The sequence below is a fragment of the Pristiophorus japonicus genome, chromosome 2, assembly GCF_044704955.1.
Source record: "Pristiophorus japonicus isolate sPriJap1 chromosome 2, sPriJap1.hap1, whole genome shotgun sequence".
NCBI lineage: Eukaryota > Metazoa > Chordata > Chondrichthyes > Pristiophoridae > Pristiophorus > Pristiophorus japonicus.
In genome coordinates, this window is record NC_091978.1 from 200,377,793 (window position 1) to 200,397,250 (window position 19,458).

Below are 19,458 nucleotides of genomic sequence, written 5' to 3' on the forward strand. Positions count from 1 at the left end.
CCAGGATGCTGGAAACTGGCTCCAGTTCGCAGAGAACTGGTTCCAGTTCACAGAGAATCCCTCGAACCCGTGGATAAGGTTGCGACCAATCGCGACAGTCTCCCTGCACAGGGAAATCAAGCTCTCTGTCTGGTCCTCCAAGGCAAAACATTGCAATGCTTTCATTTACCCCATATGCACAGGTGATCACAAGCTTTAACTTGAGCTAACATGACCTCATTTGAACATCTATAGTACATCACCATTATATATCAGATTATATTATAATTCATAACATTACATTGTAATTGCATAACATTGCATAACATCAAATTACATTTTAATTGCATAACATTACATGCGTAACTACGATATTTTCAGTATTTACTAATGATTCACACATTGAACAATGCACATTTCTCATTACTCACAGGTCTCAAGGGTGGGTTCGGTCACACCACGGGATGTGACCAAATGGCTTTCTGGCCCCACCAAGGCCACCGCGAGCTCCTCGTAGGCAGTCAGACTGTGCAACATGGCAGAGCCCCCACCCGTCCTGCGCTGCTCCCGATTATTGATCGAGATCTTCTTCTGTAAATGATACGATAACATTGCACGGCATAAGCAAATGGGTCAGGCGATTTAAGACATTGAAGACACTTAAGACTGACAGATTAAAATGTTCTATTACAAATTAGCATTACGTTGCATATTTCACATTAAAATATTTAACTTTATGCTGGGTTGCATAAATTTATTCATAATTTAGTTATGTTTAAATGGAACCAAATAACATTGCAGATTCTTGTTACTATTTAGATCAAATTTCAACTTACTCTGGCAGCTGCCAGTAGGCTGTTCCAACGTTTGCGGCGTTGGTCCGGTGTCCGGGCTTCATTAGATACCGACGTGACCACGTTGGCAATCTCTGCCCAAATCCTCCGATATGCATGGGGTGGAGATTTCCCATGCCCACCCCGTGTCAGATCCTCCCACCTGGTGCTGACAACATTCACGAGGGCCTCATTGGCCTCCTCATTGAAAGGCTTGGTCCTACGCCTTTCAAGTGTTGCCTCCATGTCGATTTATTATGAGTTGATTCCTCTCCTCTCTCTCTCTGTCTCTCCCCAACCCTCACAGAGCTTCTGAGCATGTGTGATGACCCCTGACCTCCCAAAACGCAGGAAGGAGCATCAACCTGAAAAAGAAATCAACCTGCACATGCGCAGTGATGCGTTGCTAGGAAAGCTTTTTTTCTCATTTACTTCCATTTTCTTTGGACAATCGTGAGATCGCCGAGAAATCACGTTGCCCATTTGACATTGCTAGGGTAAGGCCGAGTGGAAAATCGCAAAAAAAAAATGGGCCTTGAGCCGGCGATCAGCACGGGCGATAGGTCCCGCATCGCTGGAACAAGGCCCATTTTTTTCGGCCTTAGCCTGAAAGTGGAAAGTCTAGCCCTATGTTTCTATGAATGTCCAGGTCTTGCTGCATACGGGCATGGACTACTTCATTATCTGAGGAATTGTGGATGGAACTGAACACTGTGCAATCATCAGCGAACATCCCCACTTCTGAACTTATGATGGAGGGAAGATAATTGATTAAGCAGCTGAAGATGGTGGTGCTATAACTCTGAGGAACTCCTGTAATGATGTCCTGGGGCTGTGATGATTGACCTCCAACAACCACAACCATCTTCCTTGGTGCTAGGTATGATTCCAGCCAGTGGCGACTTTTCCCCCTGATTGACATTGATTTCAATTTTACTAGGGCTCGTTGGTGCCACACTTGGTCAAATGCTGCCTTGATATGAAGGACAGTTACTCTCACCTCACCTCTTGAATTCAACTGTTTGTCCATGTTTGAATGAAGGCTGTAATTAAGTCTGGAGCTGAGTGGTCCTGGTGGAACTTGAACTAAGCAACGGTGAGCAGGTTATTGATAAATGGTACCATTTTAAAGGGAGTGCAAGAACAAAGAGACCTGGGGGTTCCTGTGCACAAATCTTTGAAGGTGGAAGGACAGATTAACAAAGGGGTCAATAATGCATATGGGATCCTGGGCTTTATAAAGAGAGGCATAGAGTACAAAAGCCAGGAAGTTATGCTAAACCTATATAAAATATTAGATCGGCCCCAGCTGGAGTATTGTGTCCATTTCTAGGTACCATATGTTCGGAAGGACATGAAGGTTCCAGGGGTGAGGGATTACAGTTAGGTGGACAGACTGGATAAGCTGAGATTATTCTCCTTAGAGCAGGCTAAGAGGAGATTTGATAGAGGTGTTCAAAATCATGAAGGGTTTAGATAGAATAAATAAAGACAAACTGTGTTTTATGGTTAAAGGGTTGATAACAAAAGTGCACAGATTTAAGGTGATTGGCAAAAGAACCAGAGGCGATATGAGAAAAAACATTTTGATATAGCAAGTGATTATGATTTGGAATGCACTGCCTGATAGGGTGTAAACAGATTGAATAGTACATTTGAAAAGGAAATTGGACAAACACTTGAAGGAGAAAAAATTTGCAGAGATATGGGGAAAGAGCCGAGGACTGTGATGAACTGGATTGCACTTTGACAGAACCGGCCTATACTCAATGGGCCAAATGGCCTCCTTCTGTGCTGTACTATTCTATGATTCTATGAATACGACTTCATTGTAAAATGGAGGGAAAGGAAAATGGAAGTGAAAACATTCTTTAAAGGACTGAAAAAATGCAAAGATTTTCTGGGAAAAAATTGAAGGGCAGTACGTTCACTGAAATGAAAGGAATGGAAAAACTAGTTCACTAGTTAAGTTATCTCCTTCACTAAAATTGAAGATAAAGAATGTGTTAATATGTGGAATACATAAATGTCATAAATGATACTTAGTAGATAAAGAAGGAAGGAGGCAGAATTTCTTATTCTGTTTCAATACTAAATGGAAAAGGGTAGCGGCTAGATTCTCTTCCCTTATCCCACCCGAAATGGGTCAGGATAGTAGCAGAGAATGAGGGACAAATTGGGTCTTGAGGCCTGCCACTGCCTTGACCTCAGTTTCCCTTGCCTTCCACCCCTGCTGCTGGCTACCGCTTCCTCAGCTGCTGCATGCAAAAGGTTTTGGGGTGGGGGGGTGGGGAATAAAATGTGATAAAGTGCTAAAAACAGAAAATGCTGGAAATACTCAGCAGGTGAGGCAGCATCTGTGGAGAGAGAAACAGAGTTAACGATTCAGGTTTATGACCTTTCGTCAGAACTGTAAAGTGGGACCCTCTTAAGAAGGATCCTGATCATACTTTCAGTAATACTGCATGAAATAAAACATGGCAGTACACCCTGATTGGCTACACCTGCTAAAATGCCATCAACCATTTCTGCCTTTACACACCTAACTGGCAGTGACTGTCCCCTGAGTCTATGTCATCAGAGTTTCAAATGCGGAACTGTCCCATCTTCTGCAAGGACACCTGTAGCTTCCATTCAGCAATAGGGCTGGCACATCGTGATAGGAACAACCCAGCTGTGGCCTTAAATTTTGCTCTACCTCCTTGTAGACATGCTGCAATGCTGACCTATGGAGGTGGTGCTCGAGAGTTTCACAGAGTGCAGCACCATCTCCACATCAGCAGTTATCAACCAGGCTGTTTCATCACTGTCCTGCAGACTCATGTCTTCATCCTTGGGTTTCTTTTACCATTATTTTTGCCTCTTACGTTAATGTCCTCCTGCAGCAGCTTTGACACAGCTTACTAATAGATTGAGATGCCTTCTTAGCATTTTCAAAGGCATTACAAATTTTTGTTTCCCCTGTTCTGAAAATCCTGTAATTAACCTCTTCCCTTTAAATTTCATCACAAGTGTGCTTCCTACAACTAACAAAAACTGCACCTGAAATTATGCAAATGCACTAAAGTTTACATTCAAACAGTGCACTGGAGCTGCACATGGATTCACTCTGGAGCATCCGCGATGCTGAGGATGTTGTGAATAGCACGTTTAGCGAGTTGGTCACACCGCAGGTAAAGGTTACAAAGGCAGATCAGGGATGGGTGACCATCAGGCAGAGCAGGAGTAGGAAGGTAGTGCAGGAGTCCCCTGCGGTCATCTCCCTCCAAAACAGATATACCATCTTGGGTACTGTTGGGGGAGATGGCTCATCAGGAGAGGGCAGCAGCAGCCAAGTTCATGGCACCGTGGGTGGCTCTGTTGCATAGGAGGGCAGGAAAAAGTGTGGGAGTGCTATAGTGGTAGGTGATTCTATTGTAAGGGGAATAGATAGGCATTTCTGCGGCCGCAATCGAGACTCCAGGATGGTATGTTGCCTCCCTGATGCAAGGGTCAAGGATGTCTCGGAGTGACTGCTGGGCTTTCTGGAGGGGGAGGGTGAACAGTCAGTTGTCATGGTGCATATAGGTACCAACGATATAGGTAAAAAACGGGATGAGGTCCTACAAGCTGAATTTAGGGAGCTAGGAGTTAAATTAAAAAGTAGGACCTCAAAGGTAGTAATTTCAGGATTGCTACCAGTGCCACGTGCTAGTCAGAGTAAAAATAGCAGGATAGTTAAGATGATAATTATGAGGAATGGTGCAAAAGGGAGGGATTCAAATTCCTGGGGCATTGAAACCAGTTCTGGGAGAGGTGGGACTAGTACAAAACGGACAGTGTACACCTGGGTAGGACCGGAACCGATCCTGTAATTAACCCAGGGGGAGTGTTTGCTAGTGCTGTTGGGGAGGGTTTAAACTAATATGGCAGGGGGATGGGAATCTATGCAGGGAAGTAAAATGTGGGCAGAAGCAAAAGGTAGAGAGGAGATAAGGAAAAGTGGAGGGCAGAGAAATCAAAGGCAAAAATCAAAAAGGGCCAGATTAGAACATAATTCTAAAAGGATAAAGAGTGTTAAAAAAACAAGCCTGAAGGCTCTGTGTCTCAATGTGAGGAGCATTCATAATAAGGTTGATGAATTAACTGCGCAGATAGCTGTTAACGGATATGATGTAATTGGGATTATGGAGACATGGCTCCAGGGTGACCAAGGCTGTGAACTCAACATCTAGGGGTATTCAAAAGGAAAAGGAGGTGGGGTAGAGTTGCTGGTTAAAGAGGAGATTAATGCAATAGTAAGGAAGGACATTAGCTTGGATGATGTGAAATCTGTATGGTTAGAGCTGCGGGACACCAAAGGGCAGAAAACGCTAGTGGGAGTTGTGTACAGACCAGCAAACAGTAGCAGTGAGGTTGGGGATGGCATCAAACAGGAAATTAGGGATGCGTGCAATAAAGCAGTTATCATGGGTGACTTTAATCTACATATAGAATGGGCTAACGAAACTGATAGCAATACGGTGGATGAGGATTTTCTGAAGAGTATGAGGGATGGTTTTCTAGACCAATATGTCGAGGAACCAACTAGAGAGCTGGCCATCCTAGACTGGGTGTTGTGTAATGAGAGAGGATTAATTAGCAATCTTGTTGTGCGAGGCCCCTTGGGGAATCGTGACCATAATATGGTAGTATTCTTCATTAAGATGGAGAGTGCCACAGTTAATTCAGAGACTAGGATTCTGAACTTAAAGAAAGGTAACTTCGACATTATGAGACGTGAATTGGCTAGGATAGACTGGCGAATGATACTTAAAGGGTTGACGGTGGATAGGCAATGGCAAAAATTTAAAGATCACATGGATGAACTTCAACAATTGTGCATCCCTGTCTGGCATAAAAATAAAACTGGGAAAGTGGCTCAACCATAGCTAAAAAGGGAAATTAGGGATAGTGTTAAATCCAAGGAAGAGGAATATAAATTGGCCTGAAAAAGCAGCAAAGATGAGGACTGGGAGAAATTTAGAATTCAGCCGAGGAGGACAAAGGGTTTAATTAGGAGAGGGAAAATAGAGTATGAGAGTAAGCTTGCAGGGAACATAAAAACTGATTGCAAAAGCTTCTACAGATATGTGAAGAGAAAAAGATTTAATGTGAATTTATAATGGGTAACAAAGAAATGGAAGACCAATTGAACAAATACTTTGGTCTGTCTTCACTAAGGAAGGCACAAATAACATTCCAGAAATACTAGGGGACCAAGGGTCTAGCGAGGAAGAGGAACTGAAGGAAATCCTTATTGGTCAGGAAATTGTGTTAGGGAAATTGATGGGATTGAAGGCCGATAAATCCCCAGGGCCTGATAGTCTGCATCCCAGAGTACTTAAGGAAGTGGTCCTGGAAATAGTAGATGCATTGGTAGTCATTTTCCAACATTCCATAGAATCTGGATCAGTTCCTATGGATTGGAGGGTAGCTAATGTAACTCCACTTTTTAAAAAAGGAGGTAGAGAGAAAACGGGGAATTATAGACCGGTTAGCCTGACATCGTTGGTGGGGAAAATGTTGGAATCAATTATTAAAGATGTAATAGCAGCGCATTTGGAAAGCAGTGACAGGATCGGTCCAAGTCAGCATGGATTTATGAAAGGGAAATCATGCTTGACAAGTCTTCTAGAATTTTTTGAGGATGTAACTAGTCGAGTGGACAAGGGAGAACCAGTGGATGTGGTGTACTTGGACTTTGAAAAGGCTTTTGACAAGGTCCCACAAAAGAGATTAGTGTGCAAAATTAAAGCACATGGTGTTATGTATTGTCCATGTACATTAAATGTACAGTTACAATGGTGCGCCACAAGGGGCACTGTGGTGGGAGACCCAAAAGTACCTGCGAGACAGAGTATAAAAGGGTGTCCACCACACCTGAGGGGCACTCTGGTGTTACACAATAAAGGACCAAGGTCAGAGCAGTTACTACAACACCAGACTGTGTGCAGTCAGTGATTTGAGTGCTACATACGTCACACATGATATTGGGGGTAATGTATTGACGTGGATAGAGAACTGGTTGGCAGACAGGAAGCAGAGAGTCGGGATAAACGGGTCCTTTTCAGAGTGGCACGCAATGATGAGTGGGGCACCGCAAGGTTCAGTACTGGGACCCCAGCTATTTACAATATACAGTAATGATTTAGACGAAGGAATTGAGTGTAATATCTCCAAGTTTGCCGATGACACTAAGCAGTGTGAGCTGTAAGGAGGATGCTAAGAAGCTGCAGGGTGACTTGGGAAGATTAGATGAGTGGGCAAATGCATGGCAGATGCAGTATAATGTGGATAAATGTGAGGTTAGCCACTATGGGGGCAAAAACACGAAGGCAGAATATTATCTGAATGGTGACAGATTAGGGGAGGTGCAACGAGACCTGGGTGTCATGCTACATCTGTCAATGAAAGTTGGCATGCAGGTACAGCATGGTGGTGAAGAAGGCAAATAGCATGTTGGCCTTCATAGTGAGAGGATTTGAGTACAGGGGCAGGGAGGTGTTGCTACAGTTGTACAGGGCCTTGGTGAGGCCACAGCTTGAATATTGTGTACAGTTTTGCTCTCCTAATCTGAGAAAGGACATTCTTGCTATTGAGGGAGTGCAGCGAAGGTTCACCAGACTGATTCCCGGGATGGCAGGACTGACATATGAAGAAAGACTGGATCGAATAGGCTTATATTCACTGGAATTTAGAAGAATGAGAGGGGATCTCATAGAAACATATAAAATTCTGACAGGATTGGACAGGTTAGATGCAGGAAGAATGTTCCTGATGTTGGGGAAGTCCAGAACCAGGGGTCACAGTCTAAGGATAAGGGGTAAGCCATTTAGGTCTGAGATGAGGAGAAACTTCTTCACTCAGAGAATTGTGAACCTGTGGAATTCTCTACCACAGAAAGTTGTTGATGCCAGTTCGTTAGATATATTCAAAAAGGAGTTAGATGTGGCCCTTATGGCTAAAGGGGTATGGAGAGAAAGCAGGAATGGGGTACTGAAGTTGCATGATCAGCCATGATCATATTGAATGGTGGTGCAGGTTCGAATGGCCTACTCCTGCACCTATTTTCTATGTTTCTATGTCAAGGCTCGGGCTTACACATGAATGAACGATGGTCACTTATGCAAGGTACCTGAGGGTGTCCGTGCAGTTACTCCCCAATAAGGCACCCGTGAGTGCTGATGGAATGTTCTCAACAGGGTATCTACGTGCATTCATGCAGTTGTTCACTAAGAATTGGTGGGATTTAAAAAAAATTGTCCTAAGTCATGATTACTACCAAAACAAAAGCCACGACCAGATATTTGCTGGTACTGAGAGGCCAAACCTAAGAAAAGTTTTCTCTGGTCATTCTCACCTCTTAACAGCCAGTTGCATTGTGCCATTGACAGAGACTTTTTCTAAATCATTTAAAGAAACTCTCCTCCTTCACCACCCCCCCCCCCCCCCGCCGCCCCCCCCGTCCCCGATCAAAACTCTTTCCCCTCGATCAAAAGTCTCCCCGCACCAACCTGTTTCTTATAGCCCTCAGTGCGGGAAGGCAGCGGACGGCCTGTGCGGCAGGCCACTCGGCCCGGGATAGAGGCGGGATGTGTTGGGTCCCATGCTGTAGGCATGCATCATCACAATCATGGGAGGAGCTACTGCACATGCGCGAACGCTCTACAGACTTGTCACACCACGTCAAGCCCTGGGAGAGTCGGCAGAGGAGCCAAAATATGGGGATACCTTTTCAGTAGCGTTTTGAGCGCAGGAAGTCGTGCACCTCAGATAAGTGCGCTGAAAAAACCGGAGAGCCAAATTTGAGCCCATGGTTACCATTACTAACACTAGCATTTTAATTTCAGATTTATTTAATTTATTGAATTTAAATTCTCCAGCAGCCATGGTGGGATTTGAACTTATGTCTCTGGATCATTAGTCCAGGCCTCTGAATTACTAGTCCAGTAACATAACCGCTCTGCTACCATTCCCTGTATAATGCAATTGAGACCATATGGAATGCCCACTACACACCCCTGTCCACTTCAAAAGATGGTCACTATCACACTGACAGACTGTTAACAGGTAAACTCAATTCAATCAGACTTATTTACAAGCAAAATAATTACACAGCAGCATAAAACTATATAGCAAGAAAGATTGGAGATGTTGGGTCTGTTTTCTTTGGAACAGAGGAGGCTGAGGGGAAATCTGATTGAGTGTATAAAATTATGAGGGGCCTGGATAGAGTGGATAGGCCAGACCTGTTTCCCTTGGCAGAGGAGTCAACAACCAGGGGGGCATAGATTTACAGTAATTGGAAGGTTTAGAGGGGATATGAGGGGAAATTTCTTCACCCAAAGAGTGGTGGGGATCTGGAACTCACTGCCTGAAAGGGTGGTAGAGGCAATTACGCTCACCACATTTAAAAGATGCTTGGATGTGCACTTAAAGTGCCATAACCTACAAGACCTATGGACCAAGAATTGGAAAGTAATATTAGGCTGGATAGCTCTTGGTCGGCCGGTGTGGACACGATGGGCCGAAATGGCCTCCTTCCGTGCTGTAAATCTCGATGATTCTCCTTATCTCCTTCTCAATGACCAGGGAGAAGCAAGTGGAGCGGCAGGCCAGATTTGTCCGGATTGCAGAATTCCTCAGGATGCAGGGTGCCATCGACTGCACACACGTTGGCCTGAGGGTGCCACAGAGCCATCACAAACTCTTTATGAACGGAAAGGAATTCCACTTCCTGAATATGTAGCTGGTGTGCGACCACCAGCGTAGGATCCTGGCAGTTGATGCCAATATTCAGGCATCAGCCACGATTCGTTCATCCTGCGCCAGAGCAGTGTGCCTGCCATCTTCACTGGGCCAAACCATGATTGTGGATGGCTGTTTGGGGACAAGGGATATCCCTTGTCCACTTGGCTGCTGACTCCACTTCAGAACCCCAGGACTGTGACCGAGCATGCATACAACAACTCTCATTCTGCCACCATCATCGAGCATTGCATCAGGATCCTCAAACAGAGGTTCCGTTGCCTGGACTGGTCTGGTGGCACTTTGCAGTACTTTCCCGAATGGGTCTCCATATTCGTGGTGGTCTGCTGCATGCTACACAACCTGGCTCTCATGAAGGGCCAGCCGCTGGAGATAGAACCAGCAGTACCACCTGAGGAAGAGGCGCAGGAGGAGGAGGAGGCACAGGAGGAGAAGGAGGCGCAGGAGGAGGAGGAGGCACAGGAGGAGGAGGAGGCGCAGGAGGAGGAGGAGGACCACCAGGATCCCCGTCGCCACCTACCCAGGAGGCGCATCGCCATCCCAACCCTGCAAGCGAGGTGCACAGACGTCTGATTGTTGCTCGATTCAGATAATTTCATCCCCACATGACCCTTCAGCTTCTATTTTCCATGGCCATCCCAATGAGTGCCTACATACATAATTGCCCACTCTGAAATGATACACCTGCTCAGATATAGGTGCAAAAAATAAACATTTATGACATTATTCAAATCAGTGCAAAAAACTAACACAACAAAAAACAGTGCTAAAAACATACACAATAACTTCATTTCTCACCCTTGGTCATTTCCTTGTACCCCTCTTATGCGTGCCTAATCTAGTACTATGCCTCAGTGACCCCCCTGTGGCTGCCTCCTGGGTCTGGGAAGGCTGCTGTGTTTCCTGTGTGGAAGCTGCAGATGTTATTCTCGGACACCCTCGAACAGCCTTGGGCCTGGAAGGCCCAGCTGCAGACTGGTCAGCACTCTCCTAGGAGGGTTCAGTGTGGCTTGGCTTGGGCAAGGCCATGCGTGGAGGCACTGGCGGAGTGACAAGTCTGGGGCCAGGAATGCTGCACTCCTGAGAGAGCGCATCATCTGTATCCTGGTCCAAGGAGCCTGAGTCACTCACTGGGGGCGGCACATTACCATCACCAATAATCTGAGGGAGCTCAGGTCGGGGCTGTGGGGCCACATTGGAAGGTCCCCCATGGCCCGTGGTGGACCCAGCTGCGAAGGCAACCATGAGGTGTCGGGTGGCATCGAGCTGAGACTGCAGGAGAGCAGCCAGTAAACATGGCAGCAGTGTGATGCTCCGTGGCCTATTGCCCAGAGTGCATAAGAGCAGTCTGCGCTTGTTCCCTCATACCTGTGCTGAAATGGCAGCTGCCACATCACCTCCAGGTTGCGGCATCACAGCTGGATCTGCACGGACAAACTGGGAGTCCACCATCGACTGCACACTGGCAATGATGGTCTCCATGGAGTCCACAGAGCAGTAGGCTATGTGGGAGGCGGACTCCTCCATACTCCTCACCATTTCTGACAGCCTTTCTTGCACCTTTGCCAGTGTCCCCAACATCTGGGAATGCATGGCCTCTACCCTTCTCATATAAGCTGCTACATCGATGACCTCGCCTGAGTCCTCCTCAGCAGAACTGCGGTGCGGACTCACCCCCAGGAGAAATGGCACCTGAGGTTGCCTAGCCCCGTCATCATGCTGCAGCCCTCTACGCCCTGGTGCAACACTCAGTGCAGACCCCTGTACTATCTGCACGAATTGGACCTCACAGTATCTGAGCTGGCGCATGTTGGTGGAAGCTGTGACATAGTGCTGCCATCAGTGTTCTCCTCTTCCTCATCACAGAGGTCCCCAAAAGATGGAGTGCGCTCCAGGGTGTCAGCAAGACTGGAGCCCTCAATGTCCTTGATGCTGTCATTAGACATTTTGGTACTGCTGTTCTCAATGGTGTCATTGAGGCCTGGCACTGGTCTGACAGGTTGGGCCTCTCTGTCTCCTGTGTTGCCACTCAGCCTCTTATCTGCAAGCATAAATGGTAGAAAGGCTGCCGTGAGGGGGATGTAGGGGATTGACGCATGGAGGCTGAAAGGAGCAGACTTTCAGAGGGAAAGGCACAGTAGCAGTTGGAGCATTCAGGGAGAGATAACATTAAAGGAGGGCCCTCACTTACCCACATTGGCATCAGCAGTACCGGTGGCCACAGGGAAGGCACCATGTCTGCCAACGAGTGCCTTGACCCTCTCCTCCAAGGGTGTGAGGATTTGGAACTTGGCCTCGCCACCACCAGTCCTCCCTTGCTCCATCCTGTTGTGTGCAATTTTGGCCTGCAAAACATAGAATAGTTGGTCAGTACCACTCTGATGACACATCAGGAATAAGTGCACAAGTTTGTCACTGACATGCAGCTGTAACTGTGAGATGAGAGGGAGCCTCCATTGCAAGAACACCTAAACACATGTGTATATATATATAGAGATATATATATATATAGTGGCCTCAACAATGAAAGGCTGCTTCAGTGACTATACAGTGAGGTGGGAAATCAGAGAAGGATGAAGGAGAGGCTTGCAGATGGAAGGTAAGCAGTTGGTGGAACAGGTACTCACTTTCATCAGACGGATGATGTCATTCAGCTGTTTTCTGCACTGTATGATGGTGCAGTTATGAATAGAGGTCCCGGAAGCCTCGACAGCAATCTCCCTCCAGGCATTTGTAAACACCTCGTGAATGGGTCTCCCCGCATCTGGGTACAGGACTCGCTTCCTTCCCTCGACTCCCTGCATCAGGGTGTGCAGCTCAGATTCGGAAAATTGCGATGCCCTTCTTGGTCCAGCTGCATCAGCCATCCTTCAACACAATTCTTTCCCTCCTCAGGGCCTAACTGCAAACCCCGGCCTTTGCAGCTGACTCGTTAGCTTCAAATGACCAGACGGGTGAATTTCCCTGTGGTAATGTCGCTCCAATCAACCCACCCACACCGCTGCAAACTCCCGATTCCCGCCGGTCATTACCGCCGGATGCCATTTTGTGAAAAAAAATCCCTGAAAATCGATTGAGTGGCCACCGCAAAAATAGCGGCGGTAATGGCGCAAAAAAGACGGTGGGTGCACCAGGTTTGTGGCAGGCCTGAATTTCTGTCCCTTTATCTGAAGCCCAGTTGAAAGCTTGCCAGAATTCTGCAGATTAGAAAAAAAAGTGGTTAGTGGGACTTAAATCCACGACATTGTGGTCACCGAACACGCAAAGATTTGCGCTACCCAGCCATTATTATTTGTGTACTACTGAAAAATGAAAAATACTGTCAGACTAAGATTGCACACAAATTACCTAAGTTTCTGAAAACCATTGTTTATTACACTCAGACCGTAAATGTTTTGAGTGATATAAACAGTTCCTCGTGATTTTAATTACCATTGCATTTCCTTTTAAGGCACAAGGTCAGTCTTTATTAACCAGGAGTTCTTAAGACTATATTGCTATTGTAAATCTAAAATGGTAAAGTTGCTTTGAGTTCTTATACACTTTTCATCATAATGGTAAAGCAATCGTAAAAAGCAAAACACTAATCAAGAGTTAATTTTACAAATCTTTATGAGAAACAATATTAATTAAATGGTGTTCCTTTGTTGTAGATTCCAATTCAGATGACTTTGACCCTGCTTCAACTAAAAGCAAGTATGACTCAATGGATTTTGACACCTTGCTGAAAGAAGCCCAGCGAAGCCTGCGTAGGTAACAGACACCAAATGTGCTACTCATGGAGGAAGCCGCAGTACCTTGCAGGCATCCTGTCATTTACCATTAAAGGACTTGCATTAGTCATCCTGGGATCTCATCCCTCTTTACACTCTGTACAAATGAAGTTTACATGAACACAGCTGCTGCAGTGTGTGAGGAAAGTTGAAGGATATCCAATTTTTAAAAAATGGAATACAAAAGCAAAAGTACAGCCGATAGGTTAGCAATGCTTTACACGTAATATATAAACAATAATCTGATTGGTGGAATATGCAGCTTGTTCAGCATTTTTCTGACATTTGGACGTGGTGTTACATTACTGACCAGAGTTGGGATTTAATACCTGGGGTGTTTCAAATATTTTATTTACTAAACGCTGAAATGTAGTTACAAATTTACTAATATTAAATTGAGGTATTTTTATTTTATGTAAATATGACAATGTTCTTTTGTTTGTTACAGCTATGCACTGTAAATGCAGCCTTCTTTTCAATAATTAAATCAAGAATGTAACCACAAGTTAGACACTAGTGTACACTAATATATTTAAAAAGTTGGAGAGGTATGAAGCTGAGATGGGTAAAGATGTCTGTGTGCCTGCTGAACACATGGACCAATGCTCATTTCTCATAATGTAGCTTTGCAATGAGCTTGCAACAGAATGATTTAGAAAATGAATCATGTCACCACTCCCATCACCATGTTTAATCATTAAAGGTGCTTTCATTTTTGTCCTTTTGTCAAATTAGATACGTTAATAAATCAGGAGAAACAAGTGAAAAGGTTACTCATGATCTGCTTGTGCTTTCAAATAAAAAAGTCAGATGTATTCCAAAATTACAGATCATTATTTGTCTGTTAACCTATAATAATATTATCCCACAAATTACATTTATTTTAAAGGAAAGTTAAAGTCAACTGAAGCATAGATAACTAAAGTTAGTCAATTTCAAATCAGTTAAATGTCACGATTTGTTGAGAAAAGGATAGGGTTCCTGTGAATAGTGTTAACCCCATCCTGCTCCCCACTCCATCATCTCCCAGTTACACTACTCACCTAAACTAATTCAGCTTCGGTCTGTAGCAGGTGACATTTTGATTATTCACCCAGCACTAATTTATGTTGAGAGATCCTAATGTCTGTCATTGGAAAACTATCCTCATATGTTTGCTAAATGGAATTGCCATCTTTGTAAGTGTATACGAATAGCAATATAAAGGTTTTTGGCCTAGTCATTCATTACCTGTAGTACCACTTGTCTTTTATCTCTGCTCGTATTATTATTGGATAAAGTTTCAGGTCTTTTAACTCATTTTATCACATGATGCCAAACTGAGGTTTACATTTTCTTCCCTGGATTTTGAATATTCTCTTCTTTATTGTAATAGCAAGATTGTAAAAATAAATTTAAAAAAAGCAATAAATATTTATTTTTAAAAATCTAATTTTAGCATATCATGTTGTGAGGTGGAGGACCAGGCACATTACCCAGCTTCTTTAGGTGCTTACTGTGTGTTTTAAGAAATGTTAAACTTCTAACCTATTGCTACTACAGTATTTCATAGTTTGTGTGTAGCAATGGCTAACTTGCACAACATAAGTGAAACTGTGCATTCGTAGCTCATGTTAGTTCTCGGCTATCCTTTATAACTTGGGTAATGATGTTTTGTCCTGTCTGGCAAACGTGATGACGATTTTAATGATTGTAATATAAAATTTGCTCTGTACAATAACTAGAATAATCATGTATTATATCACTTGATTATTCTTAATTTTAATTAAAGTAATTTCTGAGGACACTGTGCTGTTAGGTTTGTGGGTGAAAATATGTTAGTTGATGGAACTGTACTGACCAGGAAATGTGAGGAGGAACATCCATGTGAGCTTCCTTTTGGCTGACATTTCTACCTGTAATGTGTGGTTGAACCATTGTATAGAATTACTGTGATTTTTTTTAAATGTGCAGTTCTCATCAACCTCACTTAACTAATAAAGGGAAACAATGTTTCAAACTCTGTCCCGTGTGTGTAATCATCATACAAATCAAAACTGCTCAGCTTGCTTTATGAATTTTAAAATTGTAAAATGTGGATCCAAATGAATGAGGGGATTGATAATTGATTTCTTGAATTAATTAAAACTATTAATGTTTTTTTTAACTTTTGTTTTAGGAGGTGTAAGGAATGGATTGATTTCCAATTTGGGTATCCAGTGTAACTCATGTAAATGCTCCCAGGTCAGATAAAGCACAGTTGCTCCCTTTACTCTGCCCCAATCTCAGAACAGAAACCCTATGCACCTTTGTGACTATTTTTATTTCCCATACTAGCCTTTCTGAGCATGATTGCCAATTTAGTGCTGGCTCAAACTCATTTCATGTAGAACCCTTGCAGCCAGAAAACCTGGAAGACATTCATCTACTCAGTGTGGGCTACATTGGAATGTCCCAGCAGCGAAAGGCTGCTATTTAACCCACTGCACCACCTAGCTCCTCCACACCATGTCATGCTTCAAATTTCTATAAAGTTCAAGTCTAACATTCGGGTTAATGGATGCTAGTGACAGGCATTTTGTTATTCTTCTGCACCTAAATTTTCCCTTCAATTTGTATCCATTTTAATTAATTTAATTAATCACCATGTCCCACAACAAATCTGATCAGTTGCTGTTCTCTCAAACTTGCATGATCAGTGATTTGATTGGTCATTAACCTTCAATTGGATTGGTATTTCTTTATACTATAGCATATATTTATCAATGATTTAGTAGATTTCGCTCTTATACCACAATCTAAATTTCCATTATTGTGTTTTATAAATCATATTGATAAAGAATTCAGAGTTTTCTTTTCACATTGAAATAATGACAATCACATCTGAATGCTGATTGCTCTACTTCTGCTGTATATGCATAACTATTCAGCAACATGAACGCAGATGATGGCAGATTGCCTACAGCATCTATAAGAGTATCATTAAAATGTGCTTTATTAATAGAATCAGTAAACACATTCTAGATACATTTATACAGTTATCAAGTGCTGTGCATGATTCTGCATTGATGAGGTAATTCAAGTCCAGGTCCATTAAAATGACTTACTGTGGTTTTATGTGTTTTTTTCCCTCCCAAGTCCCTATTATAGTACATTTCATTAATACACAGACTTTGAGCCAAACACAAAAAACTATTCCAGCCTCAGTACAGAGATAAATCCATTTACAGAAACAAATTATTATAGCTCTGAGACCAAGACTTATATTTTGTATATTTAAGGTGAAAAAATAGAGATAATAGAGTAAACAAGTATATGAATGTATGTAGGGATCACCCATCATTTGAACATTGTGTATGATATCTGTGATTATGTAAAGGCAACTAAATCATAGAATCATAGAATGGTTACAGCACAGAAGGAGACCATTCAGCCTGTGCCGGTCTCTGCAAGAGCACTTCAGCTAGTCCCACTCTCCTGCCCTTTCCCCGTAGCCCTGCAATTATTTTTCCTTCAGTTACTTATCCAATTCCCTTTTGAAAGCCTTGATTGAGTCTGCCTCCACCACCTTTTCAGGTAGTGCATTCAAGATCCTAACCTCATCATCATTATCATAGGCAGTCCCTCAGAATCGAGGAAGACTTGCTTCCACTCCCAAAGTGAATTCTCTGGTAGCTGAACAGTCCAATACGAGAGCCTCAGACCCTGTCACAGACATTCGTCGGGGGTAGGGGTGGGTGGAGCTGGTTTGCCGCGCACTCCTTCCGCTGCCTATGCTTGACCGCTTCACGCTCTTTGCGTTGAGACTCGAAGAGCTCAACGCCCTCCTGGATGCACATTCTCCACCTCGAGCGGTCTTCCGCCAGGGTCTCCCAGGTGTCAATGGTGATATCGCACTTTACCAGGGAGGCTTTGAGGGTGTCCTTGTAACGTTTCCGCTGCCCAGCTTTGGCTCATTTACCATGAAGGAGCTCCACATAAAGCATTTGCTTAGGGAGTCTCGTATCTGGCATGCGAACTATGTGGCCTGCGCAGCGAAGTTGATTGAGTGTGGTCAGTGCTTCAATACTGGGGATGTTAGCCTGGACGAGGACACTGATGTTGGTGCGCCTGTCCTCCCAGGGGATTTGCAGGATCTTGCGGAGACATCATTGGTGATATATCTCCAGCGACTTGAGGTGCCTTCTATACATCATCCATGCCTCAGATCCATACAGGAGGGCGAGTATTACTGCAGCCCTTTGGACCATAAGCTTGGTGGTAGATTTAAGTACAGGTCTTCAAACACTCTTTTCCTCAGACCGCCTAACCACTCACTGTATGAAAAAGTTTTTCTTTATGTCGTCTTTGGTTCTTTTGCTAATCACATTAAATCTGTGTCCTCTGTTCTCGATCCTTCCACCAATGGGAACAGTTTCTCTCTATCGACTCTGTCTAGGCCCCTCATGATTTTGAACACCTCTATCAAATCTCCTCCAACCTTCTCTGCTCTAAGGAGAACCACAGCTTCTCTAGTTCTATCCATGTATCTGAAGTCCCTCATCCCTGGAATCATTCTCGTAAATCTTTTCTGCACCCTCTCTAAGGCCTTCACATCCTTCCTGAAGTGCAGTGCCAAGAATTGGACACAATACTCCAGTTGAGGCTGAACCAGTGCCTTATAAAGGTTCATCATAAATTCCTTACTTTTGTACACCATGCCTCTATTTATGAAGCCCAGGATCCCGTATGCATTTTTAATCGCTTTCTTAACTTGCCTTGCCACCTTCAATGATTTGTGCACATATACCCCCAGGTCTCTCTGTTCATGTACCCCCTTTATGATTGTACCCTTTAATTTATATTGTCTCTCCTCTTCTTCCTACAAAAATGTATCACTTCACAATTTTCTGCGTTAAATTTCATCTGCCAAGTGTCCGCCCATTTCACCAGTCTGTATATGTCTTCTTGAAGTCTCTCACTATCCTCCTCAAGTTTAGTGTCATCTGCAAGTTTGAAATTGTGCCCTGTACTTCAAGTCCAAGTCATTAATATATATTATGAAAAGCAGTGGTCCTAGAACTGACCCCTGGGGAATACCACTGTATACTTTCCTCCAGTCTAAAAAACAACCGTTCACCACTACTCTTTGTTTCCTGTCACTTAGCCAATTTCATATCCATGCTGCCACTGTCCCTTTTATTCCATGGCATTTAATTTTGCTGGCAAGCCTATTATATGGCATTTTCTCAGTCAACTTTTGGAGGTCCATGTACATCACGTCAACTGCATTGCCCTCATCAACCCTCTCTGTTACCTCATCAAAAAAACATGATCAAGTTAGTTAAACATGATTTGCCTTAAACAAATCCATGCTGGCTTTCCTTAATTAATCCACACTTGTCCAAGTGACTGTTAACTTTGTCCCTGACTATCATTTCTAAAAGCTTTCCCACTACTGAGGTTAAACTGACTGGCCTATAGTTGCTGGATTTATCCTTCGACCCTTTTTTGAACAAGGGTGTAAGATTTGCAGTTCCCAAGTCCTCTGGCACCATCCCCGTTTTTATGGAGGATTGGAAGATTATGGCCAGTACCTCCACGATTTCCTTCATAACCTTTCTCAGCATCCTTGAATGCATCCCATCCGGTCCTAGTGACTTATCAACTTTAAGTACAGACAGCCTTTCTAGTACCTCCCCTTTAACAATTTTTATCTCATCCAGTATCTCCACTACCTCCTCTTTCACTATGACTTCGGCAGCATCTTCTTCCTTGGTGAAGACAGATACAATGTACTCATTTGGCATCTCAGTCTCCATGTGTAGGTCTCCTTTTTGCTCCCTAAACGGCTCCACTCCTCTTACTACCTGTTTATTATTTATACGCCTATAGAAGACTTTTGAATTCCCTTTTATGTTAGCTGCCAATCTACTCTTACTCTTTCTTTGCCCGTCTTATTTTCTTTTTCACTTCCCCTCTGAACTTTCTATATTCAGCCTGATTCTCATTTGTATTCTCAACCTGACATCTGTCATATGCCCCCTTTTTCTACTTCATCTTACAATCTCTTTCATCATCCAGGGAGCTCTGGCTTTGGTTGCCCTACCTTTCAGCCTCGTGAG

At 43.7% G+C, this 19,458-nt stretch overlaps 1 protein-coding gene across 1 annotated transcript in view; it reads left to right on the forward strand.

Annotated features, from left to right (window-relative positions):
* Positions 1 to 13,836, forward strand: part of ppargc1a (peroxisome proliferator-activated receptor gamma, coactivator 1 alpha) — a 183,378-nt gene extending 169,542 nt beyond the window's left edge. Inside the window, exon 13 of the mRNA XM_070863518.1 lies at positions 13,256 to 13,836. Coding sequence (XP_070719619.1) covers positions 13,256 to 13,359 — 104 coding nt within the window. The 3' untranslated portion in view covers positions 13,360 to 13,836. The remainder of the gene's footprint in view (positions 1 to 13,255) is intronic.
* Positions 13,837 to 19,458: the final 5,622 nt, after the last annotated feature.